This window comes from Trichosurus vulpecula, chromosome 2 (genome assembly GCF_011100635.1).
Source record: "Trichosurus vulpecula isolate mTriVul1 chromosome 2, mTriVul1.pri, whole genome shotgun sequence".
Lineage (NCBI taxonomy): Eukaryota > Metazoa > Chordata > Mammalia > Diprotodontia > Phalangeridae > Trichosurus > Trichosurus vulpecula.
In genome coordinates, this window is record NC_050574.1 from 450,896,251 (window position 1) to 450,920,534 (window position 24,284).

Sequence of the window (24,284 nt, forward strand, 5' to 3'; positions counted from 1 at the left end):
GTTTTGCAAACACATGCTGTGTGTCATCTGCTATTATCTTCGAAAACAGATGTTGTTAGGCAAGTTGCAATTATCTTCATAATCATCGCTGCTTATGCTCATTATCGTCATCATGCAGAGTTGATGACTAACTGTCCCATAAAATTATATTTCTTGTTCCCTTTGAGTTCATGATGAAACCAATGCTACCAACTCTGTTATTTTCCTCTTTGAAGAGAGTCTCAGAGTTCTTCCTCTGCTTGGGTGTGCATGCCTTAGGCCAGTACCCTGTTAGTTTGGGTTTGTAGGCCATTCAACAGTTAGCAAAAAATAAAAGTTTCCTTAGCCATAGATAGCATAGACAGGCTATTCAACAAGGATGCTCCAGTACCAAGGTTGGGCAGACGCACCCTCTGTGGCCTTTGAAAGAGGAAATAACTGAGGAAAGAAAGGTTTGAGCTTCCAAGCATATCAATTTATTTAGCAGTGCATGCATGCGATTGCCCAACAAACTGGGACCAGTAGCCTTCCTCAGCTTTGGCACTAGACCCCAAATTCGGGGGAAGCAGATTTTTCTGCATTAAAAACAATTAATCAAATCAGACCAATTAAACAAAGAAAACAATCAGGATAATCTGATTTCTAATGGAAGTAAAGATTAGGGACTTTCCAACTTGGGAGGGGAGAGAGAACAGGTGCAATTCCCTGGAATCAGAAAAAAGTGGTGTCCACTCCCCTCAAGTGTCATAAACAATCAAAGGAACATGGAAACACTAACTGATTGATCAGTATGGCGCCAATTTTCAGATAAGACATAGGTGTTGCCTGAGATGTACAATTGTGAGAAAATTCCTTGCATCCATCTTTGGGGCTGAGTTTCTGGTCAGCATAACCTAGGTCCGTAGTTAAGGGTCTCTAAGCAATAGGTGGAGAAGTCCAGCTTCCCAGCCAGGCAAGGCTAGGTTCAACCATGCAATAAAGTTTTCTCACAGTTCTCACAACTGAATAAAGTTTTGTCACAGAACAGAAATTGGACTAGGCTCATAATGAAATAGAAAGGCAACTCAGCTAGCTCCAGAACTGAGTCACGAGATGGTGTTAGTGTGTTCACTCAATTCCCACTACCACTTGGTGTTCTCAATTCCTTCACCTCTTGCTCCATGTATAGCATATTACAAGTGAGGATTCATATGTGAGTAGGGCTCTAAAAGACATTATCAGTGACATTAAGGAAAAAGACAAGGTCAACTAGAAAAAGATATGGCCTGGTATTGAAATAACTAATATACAAATAGTGCTTTTAAAAACAACATATGTGTGTATATGCACATAGATAATACGTATGTGATATATATACATGCATTATGCATATATATATATGTATAAATAGATGATAAAGGCATAGATAGATAAGATATACAAATAGATAGATATACAGGGTATCCCAAAAGTTTTAATGCAGTTTTAAGTTTAAAGCCAAGGTTTTGGGGATCTCCATATATGTATGTAGGTCTTCAGCAAAATTGAAGGCCTCTGGTCCCTAAAAGACAAAGATATTGAAATGTAAAAGGGAAAGTATTCTGATACAAATTAGACAGACCTCCCCCAGGAAAGGATGGATGGGTTGAATGGCTCATTTGCATACAAAGAGGACAATGAACTTTGTCCAGGGCATAAACTGAATTCTTACTTTGGTCCCTAGTCACTCATGTGCATAAAATTTCCAAAGGAATATGGGTAAGACTGAATCGAGACTAATCATTTTAAATTAAGGGTTCTTAACCTGGGGTCCATGGACCCCATGGATGTATTTTAGGGGAACTGTGAACTTTGAAGGGAAAGAACATATCCATTTAAATATGATAGCATATAGTTTATTTTAATAATTTCAAATACATTATTCTGACCAGACTGTCAAAGGGGTCCATAACACACAAACAAGTTAAGAACTGATTCCCCCAAGCCAAAGTGTTAACTGAGGGAAAGGAGTTTTGAACCAGGAAAGGCTCATCAAAGTACCTCCGTTTCTTCATCTGTTAAACGAAGGGAACAGACTGGGTGACCTCTAAGGTGTCTTCCAGCACTGAGTCTGTGGTCCTATAAATGCTGGCCTGCACTCCCTAGACCCTGTTTAGAATGACACGCTCTACACACACACGCATTTCTGTTTCTGTACACACTTCCTCTTTATTTTGTCCATCGTTCAAATAAGTGAATAGCCTTGCGGGGGTGATTCAGCCTTGAGTTTATATCCTCAGTGTTTTTCAAAGGAAGGACACTTTCCGTTGTCTAATTATACTCCGAAATCAATTTTTGTTATGCAGGCAGTAGAGCTGATTCCACCATTTTGAATTTCTGCTTTTTAAAAATCCATATTGCAATTAGTAACATCATATGACACTCTATTACTGCCACCTAGTGGTCTCGTCACCCCGATTGTAAATAGCCACATTTTTATCAACATTTGGTCGCATCCACATTAAAACAACGCTTTATTTAAAGGCCACACTTATACTGCCTTATGAGGATGTCTATTCCCTTTCAGAGGACCACATGGTCTCTGCCACGGCTGACTTCTTGTTCTTCCTGGGCAGAATGCTTTTGAGCCCTGATGTCTGAGGACATTCTACCCTGCTCCCCACCTCTTTTAGCTCCATTCTGCTAGCTCAGAAGCTTTCATTTGGAAGTTGAACAGCATTGCACTAAAGCATGAATGGCTTAGGTCAGACCTCAACATACAACATGCTTAACCAGGAATTCTGGATGACTGTCGTATGACCGGAATGCAAGGACCATATTGGTCATAGTCACCTCTGTTACTTGTACTGCTTTTAAAATGCACCGTGGCAGCTTTGGAGGAAGAAATGGCAAACCATTCCAGTATCTTTGCCAAGGAAACCCCAAACGAGATCACGAACGGTCACACAATTTATCCACTAAACAACAGCAAATGGCATCTTTAAAAACTGTAATTGGCAAGGGCCTTACCTGTGCAACTGTTCCATAAAGCAACCCCTCCTGTGCTGCCGACCTGCCAACTCTGTGCTTAGCCTTGTCTCAGGAGTGACCAAAAGTGGAAGTGTCTTTCTTCATTATCACCAATGCTACAAGATGCTTGGAATCAATTGACACATCTCAATGAGGGCTGAAACAAATTTGGCCTGTCCAAGAAAACAGGGGAAAACTATCCAATTTGCTGTAGTAAGGACTTTTATACCACCTACTCCCAAAAAGGTTTTGAGACTACTTTAAAAATCAACATAACTGCCACCCCCAAAACAAAAACCAAGCAAAAGGAGCAGAGAAATAGATGTTAACAGACTCATGAATGAGGTAGTTAAAGCAGGTAAACGATGATGGCAAAACATAATGAAAAGAGCAATCCATTTAGAGTCAAGACGTCTGGGTTTGAATCCTGGCTCCACAATGACCCTGGGCTCACTTAACTTCTTTTCCATCTTACTTTTCTAGTCTATAAAATGGGGATAGTAAAATTCGCAGTAATCGCCTCATGGGCTTGTTGTCAGGAAAGCACTTTGTAAAATGTAACTTCTATATTGTATTTGTACCTATTTTTGTAAAACATAAATTCTGTATTATATGAGTTATTGTAACTATCATGAATTTCTTAAAATCAGAGCTGTGAGAGTTGCCCAAACAACATGGAACCATTTGTGGGTATACTTTGTAGGTCATTCCCAAGTTCATCTTGAGGTTCTTGCTTGTCAGCAAGATAAGTGAGCTAATAGCTCAACTCTACAAAGCATCTTGCGATTTGCAAAACACTTTCTAGACATTACCTTGATTAAGGTTCAGAATAACTCTGTTGGGCTGGTGCTATCATTATCTTATTTTATATAGGCTTGAAGCCCAAAGAGGTTAAGCGATTTGCCCATTGTCAGCACCCTGTTAACAGAGGCTCAATTTAGAGATTAAATGAGATGCTTGTAAGTCGTCAGTTACCAAAAGGAGGTTTAATTTTCCCTAATATGGCAAAGATATACAAGAATAAAACGGAACTTGGTTTTTATAGAATGGGTACCCCCTCATCTGACTCCATTTGGAAATTTGCCGGGTCAGCAGAAGGGCAGGATATAACAACTAGCATTGTCTTCAGATACCCACCAAGTAAGAAAGGTCCATGTGGATGGAACTTTTTATTCCCTTGGGTGATCAGAAATCTGGGTCAAGGGAGGCAGGACTACAGGGACAACCAGCTTTGTCTCCTTTCAGGGAAAGCTCCTTTTGTGGGAGGAGAGGGAACCCTGATTGACATTGGTCCTATCATACACATGATCACACAACTAATAAAATGTTCGAGGCAGGGTACTTACTGAGGTATGCTGGAACCAGGTCTTACTGGCCCTTGTTAAATGTTCAGTGTGAGTATTTACAGCTCAGAAACTGGCAAATGCTACAAACCAGGGCTTGATTTAGTATCCTGTCAATTGTCTAGACCTAAGAAAGGGCTGTAGAAAGTGTTAATAATGCAGACTAAACTTATAAGTCAGTCTTGTGCCCTTTTTTTTCCAGGTAACAGGTTAAAAATCCACCAGTGCTCCACTGATTGCATCCGAATCTTTTTGTCTCAAAGTCCAGGGCTCTATCTACTATGCCTTGTTCGCACCAAGTCTTTTCTCCAATATGTTAGAAACCTGTAGAAAAGTTTTCATTCCCTACTAGAAGTAAGTAGGCTTTGGATAATGTGAATATTGGCATTTTAATAATTTCTTGATTTTTAAAATTAATTCAAATATGACCTCCCAGTATCTGCTCTAAGATTGTTAGGAGAACAACATTCCCATTCCCATTTTACAGATCAGGAAACAGAAAACCCGAGGCTTAAGAAACTTGTATCAGAACTATGTATGGCTGTAACACGGGGATCTTCCTTTCTGTTCTGAAGTCTTCAGTGAAGTCTTCCTTGATCATTCTGGTGTTCTGGACCGTGCTTCCTAATTTGGGTGTATCAGGATCCCTCTTTCACACAATCCAGTGAAAAGAAGAGTATTAAAAAAGATCATGCATGTGTCTTTGTACATACATGCATATGTGCGAACATGAATCATACCTCACAGCTCAGGAGCTCACTACAGTGGCTACTTCACGATTCGAGGCTTGCTTATCCATGCCATGCATTGGCCAGGCCCCTTCTTTCCTGTCTATCTCCCTCTGGCCATCTCTCTCATTTTTTTCTTTTTCTTTTCTGATTAGTAATCTTCCAAGACAGTAGAAAGGGGAAGTAAAAGGTTATGAAACTCAGATTGGGTCGTTTGGTAAAAGGTTCGATGGGAAATGAGGTTGAAGCCAATAGCTGAACTGAGATGTCTGGTTCATCAGTAGATGGCAACTCTCTGTGCCGTCCTTATCCTCCATCACTGCAGGTGGTTGTACGTTAACGGCAGCTGATCACCCGAACCCCTCCAGTTCTGTGGTGCCCTTTTTTGGGACTAAATTAGTGGGATCCTCTTCAAGGACCTCTGATTAAGCAGGGCAAAGCCAGGACATTGTAAACATCTTCAATGACTTTGCTTGGTTTTGGGTTTGTTTGTTTTTTTTCAGTTTGCAGTGATGACCTCACTCACAAATTCAAGGGCTTCACCGTAATGAATGAAACAGAAAGATATGAAGCTCTCAGGCACTGTCGTTATGTAGATGAAGTCATCAGAGATGCTCCATGGACGCTCACGCCAGAGTTCCTAGAAAAACACAAGGTATTTCTCATTCATCCATATCCTTTCCGTGGGAAGCTACGGGCTCCAGTAGTTGGCAGGTCAAGTTAATGCTAAAAGACCTTGCATCCCTGGAAGCTGCTTACACATCCACGAGATTTCTTTACAAGGGAGAAAAGGGGGGGCATTTGTTTGGTCTTCAGAAAATTATATGGTTTGCATCCCCCTACCAGCCCTATGTGAGGAGCTGTGCTCTGCCTTTGTGTGCATTAAAAAAAATAAGGTTAAGTTCCATTTGAGTGATTTTTCTATTTTTAAACTAGCTGCACAGAAAAGAATAGGAAGTAAGCACTTGTGGTGTGTGTGTGTGTGTGTGTGTGTGTGTGTGTGTGTGTGTGTGTGTGTAATAGCAGGAAAATCAAACAATTTTCTAGTGAAAAGGAAAAACTACAAAATGATTCTCTCCAATCAATCCTGAGTATTTATTTAGCACAATTATAGGCTCAGCCTATGCTCAGCATGATGGGGGATACAGACAAAGTAAAAGATATAGTCTTTGGCCTCAAGGAGTTTACTGTATCCTTAGCTAGTCAAAATTAACACACATAAAATAAAAGTGAGGGTGTAAGTAACTGGAGGGCTCAGTCGTGTTGTTATGGTTTAGATAAGAGGGAGATCAATGCACATTTGGTGCCCAAGGAAGATCACACAGAAGAGGTCGGACTGGTTCTAAATATTAAAGATGAGCAAAAATTGAATAGGGAGCCAGGAGAAAGTGGGACACGGGAAACAATGTGTGCAAAGGCAGCTATAGTCATAAAATGTGCAATTTCATTCAATTTAACTGATTAAAGCCTTAATATGTGCAAGCTACTCACTGCACCAGGGGCAAGGGGCTTTATAGTCCAGTGGAATGATAAGACAGGCATTGAGGCCGGCCCTGGGATGTCAGCGGCTACAGGCGACACCCAGGTGAGGAAACCCCCTCTACCAATGTGGGTCAGTACACTTGCTACAGCTTAGTCTTAGGGAGTCACCCAGAACACCGAAAGGTTTAGTGATTTGCCCAGGTCATACCACCAGTATGAGTCGGGAGCAGGATGTGAACCCGGGCCTTCCTAGCTTCAAAGCTAGCCCTCTATCCACTAAAACATGTTACTTCCAAGTCAACTATAATATGAAGGATGTATAAAAAGTTTGAGAGACATGGCTTCTGGGTAATTAATCATTTTATTAACAATGCTAGCATGTTATTAATAAAAGGATGGTCATTGTCCATCTCTCTCAGACCAAAGACCCCTCGTGGAACTCACTCAATGTTTATATACCCTTGGAAGAGTGGCTGTTTCTGAGGGTGGAAATCAACTCTGATTGGTTAACACTTAATGAGAGAATGAAGATTATAATGACAGGCAGACCAATTCTAATGACAGTACATGACTTCGATCACTCAGTTTTGGTCGAAGAGAATTATCTGTATCCATGTCACCCACCTGACACAAAGAAGGATCTACATTTCCCCAGACCTGTCTGAGTGAAATATGTCAGGCTAGAATCCACCAATTCACCTAACTTTATATTTTGAACAGCTCTGAGTCTTCCTCTCAGTGTCTGCCCTGCACTTCAAGGTCTTCCTGAATAACCAACAGGAGTTAGATTTCTGAGTAAGGAAGTAGAAAAGGGGGAAGAAACCCTTGTTCCTAATTCAATAATTAGTTACCGAATACAAAAGAGAAATACTCATTTCTCTCATTAGTAAAGATGCAAAGCACTGTGGGAGTTTGAAGGGGCAAGAGAACGCGTTTGCTTGTGTGGACACATTTGACACATTTGGTGGGGGCTGGGGTCAGACCAGGGTGGGTCATAAGGGTCAAATGAGAATGAAAGGGGTTTACAAAGCATGGTGTGGTCCACATATACGAAATATGACTATTATTAGCTCTGAGGCTGGAAAGGGGACAGAATTGGAGAGAGATTTGGGAGCTATCAGTATAGTCAGTCAATAAACAATTGTTAAGGGGGCAGTGAGGTGGCGCAGTGAGTAGAGCACTGGCCCTGGAGTCAGGAGGACCTGAGTTCAAATCCGACCTCAGACACTGGATACCCTTACTAGCTGTGTGACCTTGGGCAAGTCACTTAACCCCAATTGCCCTGCCTTCCCCCCTCCAAAAAAAAATAAACATTTATTAAGCACCTACTAAGTGCAGGGCCTTGTGCTAAGTTCTGGAGATATAAAAAAGATAAACAGCAGTCACTGTTCTCAATGGGCCCAGGAAGGGAGAGAACAAGCAAAAACAATGTACAAACAAATTATACATACAGGATAAACAGGAAATAATCAAGAGAGGGAAGGCCCTAGTACTAAGGCCAGTCAGGAAAAGTTTCCTGTAGAAGCTGGGATTTTAGCTGGGACTTGAAGTCAAAGGAAGCCAAGAAGTGGAGATGAGGACAGAATGCATTCCCGGCTGGGGAGCAGAGATGGTAGCGTCCAGGAAAATGGATGGATTCTCTGAGGGAGAGAAGAATACAGGGCTGAGAATTGAACTCTTGTCTATGCCCAGTTATAATGTAGGAGGAGGAAGAAGAGCCAGCAGAGAAAATAAACTCAACTCCTTGACTCCGGATCCCACTGATTTCGATGGAAATAAAGAATACAAAATGTCTTTGATGAGAGGATTCTGGCTACAAATATGAATTTCAGATTCCAGTGCCTAATGCTGAGAAGGCGTTCCCCAGCCTCTCTCTCCCGAAGACTTCAGGTACCGCTTCCCTCATTCCCCAACTCAGCAGTGATATTTCTCTTTCTCTTTCCTGGACAGATTGATTTTGTGGCCCACGACGACATTCCATATTCCTCTGCTGGTTCTGATGATGTTTACAAGCACATAAAGGAAGCAGGTGAGGATTCTTGTCTGTTCCGATTCATACCGCCTCATCACAACAGTTAAGGTCTTATTCCCACAAGGTGCCAGTCATATTTGCATATATGAAGGCCACAAGTGAAAGCTGCATATTCATGGGTAGGATTATTTATCTAAAAAAGACCAAATCCGAATCATTTAGAGCAGTGGTCACCTAAGGAGAGGCTGCTCGTGACTTAAACGCTGGGTTACATCCCTCGTCTCCTGAAACAGTCAATCCTTAGCTTGTCTCCAACACAATAATACCACCCCCTTCTCCCATTATGGCTCAACACTTCTTCAGTCACCCCACCCCCGTCACCTATGTTTGTGCTTGAGAGTCAGCCCATCAGGACAGTTATAACAGCCACCACCCAGGCGCCTGAAGTACTTGTGGCAGCAAAAATCTCTGCCCCTAGCCCCTGGCAAATCCATATCCTGTCCCGCAGATCAATTTGTGCCTTCAGTAGGTGCTGGCTCTGTGCTCTGATATAGAGGCTGGCGAGCATGAGTCGCTTCTTCTCCGTCCCCCTACCCCACACTGCAGTTTTTAGCGGGACAGTGAGTTTACTCAGGATGAGCAGGCATGAATAAAACGTGACTCATATCACTGATCTCATCATATTATATCTTCCCCCCCTCCACCCCAATCTTCTTCAAAATTTCCCTATTCCTCTTGAGGATACTACCATCCCCCAAGTCACTCAGGTTCATGACCTCTGGGTCACCTTCAATCCCTCATTCTCCCTCACCCCACATATCTAATCAGTTGTCAAATCTGGTCCTTTTACCAAATCAAACAATCGATTGAGATAATATTTGTGAGGTGCTTGGCACAGTGCCTGGCCCATGGTAGACACTATAGATAAAAGCATATTCCCTTTCTTTCCCCTCCCCTACCTTCTCTCACCTCCACAGTATCACATCTCTCCCTTCTCCCTATTCATACGCTCTCATCACCTCTTGACTGCTCTGCTGCAGTCACATCCCAATTGGCCTTGAAGGGAAAGTTAACTTGGCAGTTGTGTAGTGGGTGGATCAGAGAGGGGAGAGACTTAAGGTGGGGAAACCAATTAAGAGACTGTTTCAGTAGCCCAGCTGAGAGGTGGTGTCTGAACTACGGTAGTGGCTGAGAATGGAGAGAAGGAAGCATATATGTGAGAAGTATCATGGAAGTAGAAAGGACAAGGCTTGACAACTGATTAGATATGTGGGGGGGGGGGAGAATGAGAAGTCAAGGAGGACATCAAGGAGGTGGGGTGGAGTAAGAAGGTAGGCTTATGGGGGTGTGGTAGAGAAAGTCTAGATAGTTAGGAATGAAGCCGGGAGAGGAATGATGGAAGACAAGCCTGGCCTGGGCACTTTCCTTTAAATGGAGGTTCTGGGAAGTCAATCGGAGTAGAGTGTACTTCCAGTGGAGAAGTCTAGGGAGAGAGTGAACGTCCAGGGTGGAAGCCTCAGATACATGGTTAAGAAAGTCCAAAGAATCAAGAATGGACACTGGAGAGGAACAGAATGGCTGAAGGTCATAGTGAGGAGGATGAGGAGGTAGAGGGAGAGATGGAAGGATAGAAAGTTAGACTGAGAAGGGATTTCAGAGTTCTGAATCTTGAGGGTTGAACAGTAATGGGCGATAGTGAGGTCAAAGGTATGGTCATTCCTGGGAGTGACTTAGGTGAAATGAAATTGGTGAGCATAGAAGGGGAAGAGGATGATGAGCTAGGAGGTCAAAGTGTTTGATCTTGGCATTGACAGACACTCTTCTGGTCTGAATTTGCCTTTTGCTTCGGTCCCCTCCGCTCAGCTGCACAATCACTAATAATACTGCCTGGGCATAATGACTGCATTGCTTCTGGCCTCCATCATTTTGGAACTTTCTCAAATGAGATAATATTTGTAAAAAGTGCTTAGCACAATACCTGGCCCATACTAGGTGTTACACAAATATTTATGCCTTTCTTTTCCTCTTTTTGGCTAACGCCTTTCTGGGCTCCCTAGCTCCACAAACAAACAGCCTGTGCCGTGGCAAACCCTCAGTCTCTACTCCTGGCAAGTTCCTCTGGACCCATGTCCACATGGGACAATTGCCCTTCCTCATGTCGCAGCCAGAGATCTAGAATATGAAGAAATCATTTTATGCTTTTTGAATAGCTTCTCTTCTTACCCACAAAGTAAATGATGTATGCACTAATTATTCAGGAAAAACCCATCTTATTATAGCTAAGTCTTTAAATCACATAATGATAATATCCTCAGGAACTGCAAAGGGAGGCAATAAATGCCTGCTAATGGGTGATACTAGATGCAGTATTCTCTTCCTGAAGCTGAAAAGTGATGGCCTGGAAGAGCAGATATGAGAAGAAAATCAGTGATTTAAAGCCAGAAGAGACTTTAGTTTCTAAGAGGTCATCTCAGTTTAGGAAAATAGGATTATAGACTGATAGGAACCTCAGAGTCCATCTAATCAATGCTGTCATTTTATAGATTAGTAAACTGAGGCACAGAGAGGTAAGTGACTTGCCCAAGGTCATATAGATAGTAAACATCAAAGGCTGAGTTTCTCTTCCTGCTGCCTCCACAAAAGGGATAGAATTTTTTTTTCAGTGCAACAATTCTTTTGAATTGTCCTACAGATTTTTCAGTGTTGAATGGTGGCAATATGTTTTGCTGCTATAGAGATCATGTTGTCTTTTTTTTTTTAAACATTGTTGCTTTTTGCTTCTCCCAGATTTTTCTTCACTTTTGTGTATTTGCATTCCCATTCATTTATTTTCTCTTTTGTTTCTTTGGTGAAATTTGCCTCGATGGATTCAAGTTTTTCTGTTTCTGCCAATTATTTCTAAGTACAGGCCACATGTTTTTATTTTACATTTTTCTTCTTTTTTGAACCTATTTTTTCCTCTATAGAACCATTAAGGAGTCTCTTGAGATGGTTGCATGCTCCCCTGGGAATCCACAAGGTTACATAAGTTTCCTTGCCTCACCAGATACTGTTTAATTTTCCTTCATTTTGCAATATTTATTCATAGATGTCTAAACATACTGAAATGAAGCATGGACCATATTCCCTTTGGTTATTAATAACTTCTCTGTTGGTTAATCTACCTGTGTTCAAAGTATTTAATTGAATTTTCTTCTTCCTGAGATCTTTGCTAATTTTCAGTCTCTTTTACTTTTATTCTGCTACTGTTCATTTTCTGACTCCTTCCCTTTGATGGTGGTCTTCTGGTGGTTGGACCTCAGAGCAATTTCAACCTCCTCTTATGTTTATACAATTCACATTTCAGTGGCCTCAGTCTTTTCTCTAAGTGACTTCTAGGTGGACAGAACTGTGTCATTCTGTGTCATTCTTATTGTATCTTCCTATAAATTCCTTATAAGGGATCCACTCAACTTCCTCTCAATCTCTTTACACTGAATGGACATCGGTAGAACATCTAACTCTCACCACAAACATGAACCCAGTGTGCCTAGGTGTGCCAGCATACCGTGGGGTGAACATTACCACTGGCCCTTCCTCTGGGTGGAAAGAACGCAGGTTTATTAGGGAGTCAAGTGATTCCCTCTCTAAGGTTAGTTTCACCTCCCCTCAGGACCCACTGCAGCCACATAATCCATAGTGGTAATGGATGATGCTTACCCAGGGTATGCATGCTGGATCATCATCCAATTCTCACTCCTCAACTGTGAGTGTGTCCTAAGGATCTATACTGGGTCATATTCTCTTCTTTCTATATACTATCTGTCCTGATGACCTCATCAGCTCTCATGGTTCAATTATCATCTCTATGCAAATGACTCCTGGATCCATACATCCAACCCTAGTATTTCTCTTGAGCTCTAGTCCTATCTCACCAACTGCCTATTGGACATTTGAGCTAGATGTCCTCCAGGCATTTTAAACTCACCATGTCCAAAACTGAACTCATATTTCCCCCTCAAATACCTCCTTTTCCCTAATTTCCCTCTTTCTGTCATGTATACACCATTCTTCCAGTTAGATTGCATATGTGCTAATACAATATCCCTCCTAAGGAAAAGGAGAAGAACTCATGGCAATGCTTACACCAGGGTGTTCCTTGGCTCATCTGGATACACTCTATGCACGCCCACAATTCTCACGACATGACTGGCCTCCATCCTTTTCCGGTCACACATCCTGTTGTTGGTCTTACATAGTTTTTCATTAAGAGTGCATAGAAGCCTAATTACACCTACCATGAATTTCTTGTGCTTTGGGCAATCCAAAACTTTAATTCTTTAGAGATGATATATTCCATGATTTGAAGCCTTATAGTATCACTTGAATACTGAAGTTAAAAAAAAAGACAGGTCTTGGCATATGGCAAAAGATTGGAATCACTAAAATGGAAGTATCATTTCCCAAAGGGAATCCAACCCAGTGCACTCCTTCTGTTTAATTCTAGGCCAAATTTCCATCCCTCGTATTCTATACAAGGCGTTCCAAAAGTCTTAGTGCAGTTTTAATCTTCAATAGACTACTCTAAGACTTTTGGAATACCTGTATGTATTCTAGGGACTGGCTTGATTGGCTGCCCATTCAACAACATATCATAATGTGAACAATAGACATTCTTCAAACATTGTTTTTTTGTTTTTTTTCCCCGGCTAAAGAGACTATGAGAGACCATGAACAAATCTCATTTAGGGGCTCTTCAATGTTCCAGGAATTGATACAATCAACACAACACCAACCATGTACAGGAGGAATGGGAGGACCTCAATATTTATAATAAATCTCTCTTCCATCTGAATGCAGTATTGGACATTCTCCACGGCAGTGGCGAGCACCTTTGGAGAGTTTACTTTTTGCTGTTTTATCCCTTGCTTGTGATAATAATAACCGGATGGTTATCGAACAACGGTATTTCCATTATTATATCTTTTGGAGAATCTTTTATGATATTACTATATGGGTGGGAGATGCCTTGTTGGAGAAGAGCCTTTAAGGTTTTGCTCTACCAAATCAAATGTTTTTCTTGTAGTCAATAAATGAACCTAATGGGATCTTATCATTTCTGTGGCATTACACAAAGACTATCTGTCTCATATATATTACTCCCATATAATTTATTTATTTTTTAGTCTTTTTTAATTTATTTAATATATTTAGTTTTCAGCATTGATTTTCACAAGAGTTTGAATTACAAATTTTCTCCCCATTTCTACCCTCCCCCCCACTCCAAGATGGCGTATATTCTGGTTGCCTGGTTCCCCAGTCAGCCCTCCCTTCTGTCACCCCACTCCCCTCCCATCCCCTTTTCCCTTCCTTTCTTGTAGGGCAAAATAAATTTCTATGCCCCCTTGCCTGTGTATCTTATTTTCTAGTTGCATGCAAAAACTTTTTTTTTTGTTTTTGAACATCTGTTTTTAAAACTTTGAGTTCCAAATTCTCTCCCCTCTTCCCTTCCCACCCACCCTCCCTAAGAAGTCAAGCAATTCAACATAGGCCACATGCGTATCATTATGTATAACCTTTCCACAATACTCATGTTGTGAAAGACTAACTATATTTTGCTCCTTCCTAAACTATCCCGCTTTATTGAATTTTCTCCCTTGACCTTGTCCCCTTTCAAAAGGGTTTGTTTTTTACTATCTCCACCCCCATCTGCCCTCCCCTCCATCATCCCCCTCTTTTTTTTATCTTCTTCCTTCTTCTTTCCTGTGGGGTAAGATACCCAATTGAGTATATATGGTATTCCCTCCTGTAGCCATAATGGCCTTTGTTTTCTTTGAATGACTCAGCTTACCTCATTGAGCCTCTGGACACTGTGGCTTGCTCTTCCGGGGCAGGAGGCCCAAGGAGCATTCCAGGAAGCAGACAACTTCCTGTGTGAGGAGTCATGGGGCTGGCTGAGGGGAGGTGTTAACGTCCACCCTAGGGGGAGGGGCCAACTCAAGAACCAATCGGCCCTGGTCATTCAGGCAACGCTTGATGATGTCAAAAACCCTATAAGAGGGGAGAGAACAGCTTGAAGATCCTCTCTTCCTTTTCCGGTTGGTATGGGAGCAGTGGCAGGGAAGCCCGACTCTGGGCCAGCCCTTGCTCTCGGGCCGAGCCCAGATGTTGGTAACTATGAATTGTATTGGGTCTGTCTGTTATTTGTAATTTGTTTGTATTTTGGTTTTGAGGTACTGGTTTTTCCCCGAACTAAATGAATGTTTTGAACCTCAGGGTGCTGGTTTTTTCCCCTGAAGTAAGTCAATGAATCTGTATTTGGTCTGTTGATGCTTGTCTGTATGCTCCCCTGAACTAACTGAATGCTGGCATTTTCCCCTGAACTAAATGAATATTGTCTGTATGCTAACTGAATGTTGGATTAAAGTAAGGTGGTCAACCCCTTCACCGTGCTTTCCTTGTTTAAGCAGATAAAAAGAACCTGTGCTTTCCCGGCAGCCCCCTAGGTCCCGGCATGGGGGGAGGGATCTTACGCCCCCATCGAAGCTGCTAGCTGGGTTGTTAAAACACCTCCTCAGGTCAAATCTGATGAGAGCAAGATTCACTCATTCCCCCTCACCTGCCTTCTCTTCTCTTCCTACAGAACTGCTTTTTCTTGCCACTTTTATGCGAGATAGTTTACCCCATTCTATCTCTCCCTATCTCCCTCTCTCAATATATTCCTTTCTCATCCCTTAATTTTATTTTATTTCTTTTAGATATCTTCCCTTCATCTTCAACTCACGCTGTGCCTGCTCTCTCTCTCTATATATATATATACACATACATATATACATACATACATACACATTCACTTATATATATATATATATATATATATATGTATATATATATATATATGCATATTCCCTTCAGCTACCCTAATACTGAGGTCTCATGAATCAGACACGTCATCTTTCCATGTAGGAACGTAAACAAAACAGTTCAACTTTAGTAAGTCCCTTGCAATTTCTTTTTCTTGTTCTTTTTCCTGATTACCTTTTCATGTTTCTCTTGATTCTTGTGGTTGAAAGTCAAATTTTTTATTCAGCTCTGGTCTTTTCACTGAGAAAGCTTCAAAGTCCTCTATTTTATTGACAATCCATATTTTGCCTTGGAGCATGATACTCAGTTTTGCTGGGTAGGTGATTCTAGGTTTTAATCCTAGCTCCATTGACCTCCGGAATATCGTATTCCAAGCCCTTCGATCTCTTAATGTAGAAGCTGCCAGATCTTGGGTTATTCTGATTGGGTTTCCACAATACTCAAATTGTTTCTTTCTGGCTGCTTGCAGTATTTTCTCCTTGATCTGGGAGCTCTGGAATTTGGCGACAATATTCCTAGGAGTTTTCTTTTTGGGATCTATTTGAGGAGGCGATCGATGGATTCTTTCAATTTCTATTTTGCCCTGTGCCTCTAGAATATCAGGGCAGTTCTCCTTGATAATTTCTTGAAAGATGGTATCTAGGCTCTTTTTTTGATCATGGCTTTCAGGTAGCCCAATAATTTTAAAATTATCTCTCCTGGATCTATTTTCCAGGTCAGTCATTTTTCCAATGAGATATTTCACATTGTCTTTCATTTTTTCATTCCTTTGGTTCTGTTTTATAATATCTTGATTTCTCATCAAGTCACTAGCTTCCACTTGCTCCAATCTCATTTTTAAGGTAGTATTTTCTTCAGTGGTCTTTTGGACCTCCTTTTCCATTTGGCTAATTCTGCCTTTCAAGGCATTCTTCTCCTCATTGGCTTTTTGGAGTTCTTTTGCCATTTGAATTAGTCTATTTTTTAAGGTGTTGTTTTCTTCAGTATATTTTTCAGTATTTTTTTGTGTTTCCATTAGCAAGTCATTGACTTGTTTTTCATAGTTTTCTCACATCCTTCTCATTTCTCTTCCTAATTTTTCCTCTACCTCTCTAACTTGCTTTTCCAAATCCTTTTTGAGCTCTTCCATGGCCTGATACCAGTTCATGTTTTTCTTGGAGGCTTTTGTTGTAGGCTCTTTGACTTTGTTAACTTCTTCTGGCTGTATGTTTTGGTCTTCTTTGTCACCAAAGAAAGAATCCAAAGTCTGAGACTGAATCTGGGTGCGTTTTTGCTGCCTGGCCATATTCCCAGCCAACTAACTTGACCCTTGAGTTTTTCAGTGGGGTATGACTGCTTGTAGAGTTTAGAGAACTATGTTCCAAGCTTGGGGGGATGTGCCAGCTCTGCCACACCAGCACTCCTCCTTCCCCAAGAATCCCCAACCCGGACTGGACGTAGATCTTCAGCAGGCTCTTCACTTCCGCTCTGATCTGCCACTTAATTCCTCCCACCAGGGGGGCCTGGGGCCAGAAGCAACTGTAGCTGTAGTTCTGTAGCTGCACCACCTCCGCTGCGCCCCCCCCCCCCAGGGGGGTGGCCCAACTGTGAACTTTCACTCTGTCCCCCGCAGCTTTTCCCACTAACCTTCTCTGTTGTCTTTGGTGTTTGTGGGTTGAGAAGTCTGGTAACTGCTGCAGCTCACTGATTCAGGGCGCTAGGGCACGCTCCGCCTGGCTCCTGGTCTGGTTGGTCTTCGCCGTCCACGCTGGGCTCTGCTCTGCTCCACTCCCAGCTCCCAGCTCCCAGCTCCCAGCTCCCAGCTCCATGTGGGATAGACCTCACCCAGAGACCATCCAGGCTGTCCTGGGCTGGAGCCCTGCTTCCCTCTGCTGTTTTGTGGGTTCTGCAGTTCTAGAATTGGTTCAGAGCCATTTTTTATAGGTTTTTGGAGGGACTCGGCGGGGATCTCATGCCAGTCCTTGCTTTACAGCTGCCATCTTGGCTCCGCCCCCCCATATAATTTATTAAAAATCAGAATTCTCTATTAATCAATACTTCCATCCAACATTGCCTTTACGGTTGCATTGCCATTACATGGCACAAATGTTATTTTGTCCCTGTGGGGGAAATATACTTAAATTTCCAGTTAGGTTGGACGAGGCCTCCTCTTTCATTTTTTTTTTTAACTCTGAGAAGTCCAATATTACCATTTAATAATAGAAATTATAGCTAGTGCTGACTGTGTAGCAGGCACTGTGCCAAGTGCTTTATAAAGATCATCTCTCAAAACAACCTTGAGTGGGAGGTGTTTTTATCATCTCCATTTTACAGTTGAGGAAACTGAGGCAGAGGTTAAGTGACTTGCCCAAGGTTACACCGTTAGTAAATGTCTAAGGTGGGATTTGGACTCAGGTCTTCGTGACTCCAAGGTCAGTAGTCTGTCCACTGCCCCACCTAGCTGCCTCTCTGCCATTTCCATTTCAAAGAGTCAAGAAATATATTACTTATCCCAAGAACATGGGATAATATAGATAATATATATGGGTGATATATGTATATATATATAAAATAAAATTATATATAATATAATAATATGGATCATCTGATCACATGTGAGTCACAGGCATTTCTATTACATAAAAACCAGCTACAATGATTTTCTGCTCTGCCCGCCCTGCTGGTGACCACCACACAATGGTTTACCCGAATGAAGAGTCTCTGTTGAGATCAGTGAGGGGAGAAGCTGTGGGAGAGCATAACAGACAATTTGTGAGGGAAAAGTCAGAAGCTTCTCAGGCCCCCACACTGATAATGGCTTAATTTAGGAGCCTAAAATCACTCCAAATGGAGCGAAAGACACTGAAATGTGGATTAAACCTTAGAGTACTTGACTCTGCTTGTCTCAGTGACACGTCAGAATCTCACTGCTAAGCTTGCTAAAAAGAGGGAGCTTAAATTAAATAGACTGTAAGGTCCGGATTACTCATCATCCTTCTATTACAGCCTACTCCCATTGAAAGTTTCCCTTCATTAACATGCGCTGTGCTGCTTCCTAAAATAACTACCTAGACAAATACCGCAATCCTGAAAAGCATGAGAAGAAAGGTTCTGGGATCGTGCTCATTACAGAATATTTTTAGCAGAGCAATAATTAGGATTTGGAAAAAAGATGGGCGCCTCATTATATCACCACAGAATTCTTTGCTTCATTCGTGGTCCTGCCTCTCATCCAGCCAAAGCAAATCTTTCCCCCTGCCCCAAATCTGCAGCAGCAGCAGCAGACAATGACTTAGTTTTTCTGCTATTTAGACCTGGACCTCCTGACTTCATAGAAAGGGAGAGCTCACGTCTTTAGGGTCTGAGGGAGCTGATGAGCTCTCCTGCTAGCTGCATCTAGCTTGTGGCAGAAGAACGGTTGAAATTTCTCTTTCCTGCTGCACCAAGAAAGGTGGGGCATTAGGGGCAGGTGAGCTCATGGACCCCTGGCAGAAGCTGCTCCCATCAGTGTGTTGCTACAATACTTTTTCATACAGCAATAATAGGTGGGGCTTCTGATCCTGGCATCTTTGACTTCCTGCTTCTTTTATGGGCTACCATCCCCCCTACACAGCAGCATCAAATTAAGTGATACTTCTACGAATTTTCTGGTATTTAATTGGGTACTTTGTACCCTACATGTCTGTTCATGTTGGAGGAGGCAGGTCTTAATTGTCCATAATTCTTGACCATTAGCTTTCTATTATAGGTGACTCTCTGGGCCATATATACTCTCACAGGCCCAGTCCCACTACTAGTTGGTACACAGAAGCTTTGATTTGCTTTGTTTCCAGCATGGGGCAATTCCCTCTCCTTCCTGGTGGCCTCCTCTCCTAGGGGCTCACCATATTGATGCTGAATTTAGGATTTCTGATCAGCTTAGCCTACTGCCATTCAAACCTCTGAGCTCAAGAGATCCATCATCCTCAGCCTCTCCAGCAGCAGAGAATACAGGCACACCCCACCACACCCAAATCATCAACACCTTATTAATGAGTTTGGTAATATGTGTTTCCCCTGTTAATGGCTGTGTGTATATGCAAATATAGAGAGAATGACCTTTGGAACTTTATAAAATGTCTATATTGCTATTACTTCCTGTGTTTTTCTGGCTGTACTTAGCCTCATAGGCAATCGGATATAAAGGCACCTATGGATAGTATAACCGCAGTGCAAAAATAAACTCTATGGAGGGGAAGTAATCCAGTTATGTCCACTGTTATGTCCCCTGATTTCAGACTCTGAGTGAATAGCACTAGATTCCCTCTTGCCATCTGGTAAAACATAATGCTGAGTCTCTCTGGGGCACAAATAACAAAGCCAACAAACAAGTGACGCTAAATGGTAAAAACCAAGCTGAATCTCATTTTTTTCTTCTTTTCTACTTTGACCAGGAATGTTTGTCCCAACTCAGAGAACAGAAGGCATCTCCACATCAGACATCATCACCAGAATTGTCCGTGACTACGATGTTTATGCCCGACGCAACCTCCAAAGAGGGTACACAGCCAAGGAGCTCAATGTTAGTTTTATAAATGTAAGTACATTTACCGCTTCCCTCTCCGAACAAGCTTTAATGACTAATATCACTTCCTAAGGGAGACATTTCCCATTTCCTGCCTCTCCTCTATTTATAACTCCTATATCGACTAAGGCAAAGGGTTTTTTTTAGACATCTCGTTGGTGAGACTTTTTCTTTAATGGCAGATAGTTACGATTTCAATGAAGTCAGAATACTCTTCCTTGATTTTATTTTTCAAGGTCAGTGAACTGCTCATTCACCTCAGGCACCTTTTCCATGGTTTATTTAAACAATTAGTCAATAGTATCTGAAGCCCTCGGTTTCTTTTGTGTTTCTGCTCTATTGTTCCCATAGAACTGCTTTTGTTAGCTTAATAAAACAGCACTTGTTCCAAAGAGCTATAAAATGCGTAAAACAAGGTGTTAAAAAACAAAAGATGGTAGCCTAGAATCATACCAGAGGTCCTAGAAGGTCTGAATAGCTATATTTACCTGGGCTTGGAAGAGCATTAAAACAAGAAATCCGTACCCAGTTTCAATTTTTGAAAAAAGAATCTAGAGGCCAAATTTTTTAGGGGGAGAAGTTGTCTAGAAAACTACAACTATTTGCAATTATAATTATCTCATAGCATACATAATTGATCACTGGTCCCTTCAAAACATAAGTGATGGTTGATGGGACTGGTATTGATTACTGTTTGCCTTCATAATCCAATGACTGCACTCTCAGGGCAATCAGGGAAGGAAAGCTGCTGCCCTGAAGATGAAGGCCTCCTCACAATATCAGCTCTGATCATGCCACTGAAAAGGTGGTGTGTATGTTTGTAGCAGCAAGCATCCCAGCATACCCAGGATGGCCTGTTAGCACAGGTTCTTTGATCGCTTTTAAAGGAAAGCAACTTTTAAGAGGTCAACAATATTCTTTTTTTTAAATCATTATTTATTTATTTACTATTTTAGTTTTCAGCATTGATTTTCACAAGAGTTTGAATTACAAATTTTCTCCCCATTTCTACCCTCCCCCCACTCCAAGATGGCATACATTCTGATTGCCCCATTCCCCAGTCAGCCCTCCCTTCTGTCACCCTACTCCCCCCCATCCCCTTTTCCCTTACTTTCTTGTGGGGCAAGATAAATTTCTATGCCCCATTGCCTGTATATCTTATTTCCTAGTTGCATGCAAAAACTTTCTGTTTTTGAACATCTGCTTTCAAAACTTTGAGCTCCAAATTCTCTACCCCCTTCCCTCCCTACCCGCCCTCCCAAAGAAGGCAAACAATTCTACGTAGGCCATATGTGTATCATGCAAAACCCTACCACAATACTCATGTTATGAAAGACTATATTTTGCTCCTTCCTAACCTATCCCCCTTTATACAATTTTCTCCCTTGACCCTGTCCCCTTTCGAAAGTGTTTGCTTTTGATTACCTCCTCCCCCTATCTGCCCTCCCTTCTGTCATTCCCCCTTTTTATCTCCTTCCTCCTTCTTTCCTGTGGGGTAAGATACACAACTGAGTGTGTACGTAATTCCATCCTCAGGTCCAATCCGATGAGAGCAATATTCACTCATTCCCCCTCATCTGCCCACTCTTCCCTTCTGATAGAACTGCTTTTTCTTGCCACTTTTATGTGAGATAATTTACCCCATTCTATCTCTCCCTATCTCCCTCTCTAAATATACTCCTCTCTCATCCCTTTTAATTTGATTTTATTTTTTTAGATATCATCCCTTCATATTCAACTCACCCTGTGCCCTCTGTCTATATATACATATGTATATTCCCTTTAGCTACTCTAATACTGAGGTCTCATGAATTATACACATTATCTTTCCATGTAGGAATGTAAACAAAACAGTTCAACTTTAGTAAGTCCCTTATGACTTCTCTTTTTCATTTACCTTTCCATGCTTCTCTTGATTCTTGTGTTTGAAAGTCAAATTTTCTATTCAGCTCTGGTCTTTTCACTGAGAAAGCTTGAAAGTCCTCTATTTTATTGAAAATCCATATTTTGCCTTGGAGCATGATACTCAGTTTTGCTGGGTAGGTGATTCTTGGTTTTAATGCTAGCTCCATTGACCTCCGGAATATCATATTCCAAGCCCTTCAATCCCTTAATGTAGAAGCTGCTAGATCTTGTGTGATCCTGATTGTGTTTCCACAATACTCAAATTGTTTCTTTCTGGCTGCTTGCAGTATTTTCTCCTTGATCTGCGAGCTCTGGAATTTGGTGACAATATTCCTAGAAGATTTCTTTTTGGGATCTTTTTCAGGAGGTGATCTGTGGATTCTTTCAATTTCTATTTCACCCTCTGGCTCTAGAATATCAGGGCAGTTTTCCTTGATGATTTCTTGAAAGATGGTATCTAGGCTCTTTTTTTGATCATGGTTTTCACATAGTCCAATAATTTTTAACTTATCTCTCCTGGATCTATTTTCCAGGTCAGTGGTTTTTCCAATGAGATATTTCACATTGTCTTCCATTTTTTCATTCCTTTGGTTCTGTTTTATAATATCTTGATTTCTCATCAAGTCACTAGCTTCCACTTGCTCCAATCTCATTTTTAAGGTAGTATTTTCTTCAGTGGTCTTTTGGACCTCCTTTCCCATTTGGCTAATTCTGCCTTTCAAGGCATTCTTCTCCTCATTGGTTTTTTGGAGCTCTTTTGCCATTTGAGTTAGTCTATTTTTTAAGGTGTTGTTTTCTTCAGTATTTTTGGGGGTCTCCTTTAGCAAGTCATTGACTTGTTTTTCATGGTTTTCTCGCATCCTTCTCATTTCTCTTCCCAATTTTTCCTCTACCTCTCTAACTTGCTTTTCCAAATCCTTTTTGAGCTCTTTCATGGCCTGAGACCAGTTCATATTTTTCTTGGAAGCTTTTGATGTAGGCTCTTTGACTTTTTTGACTTCTTCTGGCTGTGTGTTTTGGTCTTCTTTGTCACCAAAGAAAGATTCCAAAGTCTAAGTCTGAATCTGAGTGTGTTTTCACTGCCTGGCCATGTTCCCAGCCAACTACTTGACCCTTGAGTTTTTCGTTGGGGTATGACTGCTTGTAGAGTAGAGAGCACTTTGTCCCAAGTTTGAGGGGCTGTGTGTTGTTTTCAGAGCTATTTCTACACAGCCAGCTCTGCCACACCAGCACTCCTCCTCCCCCAAGAACTGCCAACCCGGATTGCGATTCAGATCTAAGCTGGCTCTGCACTCCCTCTCTGATCAGCCACTTAATTCCTCCCACCAGGTGGGCCTGGGGCCTTAAGCAACTGCAGCTGTAGTTCTGTCCTCAGAGCTGCACCACCTCCCCTGCCCCTGGGGCGGTGGCCAAACCTCGAACTCCTTTCACTCGTCCCGCTTTTTTTCCCCCTAACCTCTATTGTCTTTGGTGTTTGTGGGCTGAGAAGTCTGGTAACTACCAGAGCTCACTGATTCAGGGTGCTAGGGCCTGTTCTGTCCAGCTCCTGGTCTGGTTGGTCTGGGCTCTGCTCCACTCCCAGCTCTGTGTGGTAGACCTTACCCAGAGACCATCCAGGCTGTCCTGGGCTGGAGCCCTGCTCCCCTCTGCTATTTCATGGGTTCTGCGGTTCTAGAACTTGTTCAGAGCCATTTTTTATAGGTGTTTGGAGGGTCCTGGGGGACAGCTTTAGGCAAATCCCTGCTTTCCAGCTGCTATCTTGGCTCCGCCCCTGGTCAACAATATTCTTTAATTACACTTCCTAGTTCAGGGGAAAAGTCAGGTCCCGCGACATCAGAGAAATTAGCATAAAGACTGACAGACAGGGCCCTGACTGCCTGAATCAAAGCAATATTGCGACACACTTTACACACACCGCTGGATGGAGAGAGCCTTTACAGCCGGGCAGTCGGGGGTCTGAACATACAGCTACTCAACCAAGGAATCAAAAGGTCCTTCTCATAAGTGAATCCCCAAAGCAAAATACCAACTTCTCAGAGCCAGAAGCCATCACCATGTGACTCAGCGCCTAATAAGAAATTAGCAAAAGGTGTGAAAGCCTTCCTGCAAGCAAGCCTCCCCTCAGCAAGGTCCTCCTTAGGCAAGCCCTTCCCCCAGTGGGCTCTATGTGACTCAGGATTTATAACAGCTGTGAGCTGGGCCAGAGCTCAAAATAAGTCACATACGCCTATTATGGACGGGAAAGATCTTCCTATTCCATTAACATTATAACGTTTCAGTCAAGAGATTGACCGGAAACATTTTTTAAGCATCCGGCAGATAAAAAGAAGCCCAAGTATGTGATTAAATCCAAATTTTTATTAAAAAAAACTGAATTCAATTAAAACTACAGGTGTAGGTAGAGACAGACACACTTCCAAAGCTTGTTGTTTGCAGTGATGATAAAGAGGCCGGTTGAAAATACAGCCCATGCTCAGTGTTCATGGGTCTGTACAATACAA

General features: G+C 42.0%; 1 protein-coding gene across 1 annotated transcript in view; it reads left to right on the plus strand.

Annotated features, from left to right (window-relative positions):
• The window catches only part of PCYT1B (phosphate cytidylyltransferase 1, choline, beta), a 102,162-nt gene that overhangs the window by 58,080 nt on the left and 19,798 nt on the right, over nt 1–24,284 (plus strand). The window contains exons 4-6 of the mRNA XM_036742731.1: nt 5,542–5,693; nt 8,471–8,549; nt 19,748–19,890. Coding sequence (XP_036598626.1) covers nt 5,542–5,693; nt 8,471–8,549; nt 19,748–19,890 — 374 coding nt within the window. The remainder of the gene's footprint in view (nt 1–5,541; nt 5,694–8,470; nt 8,550–19,747; nt 19,891–24,284) is intronic.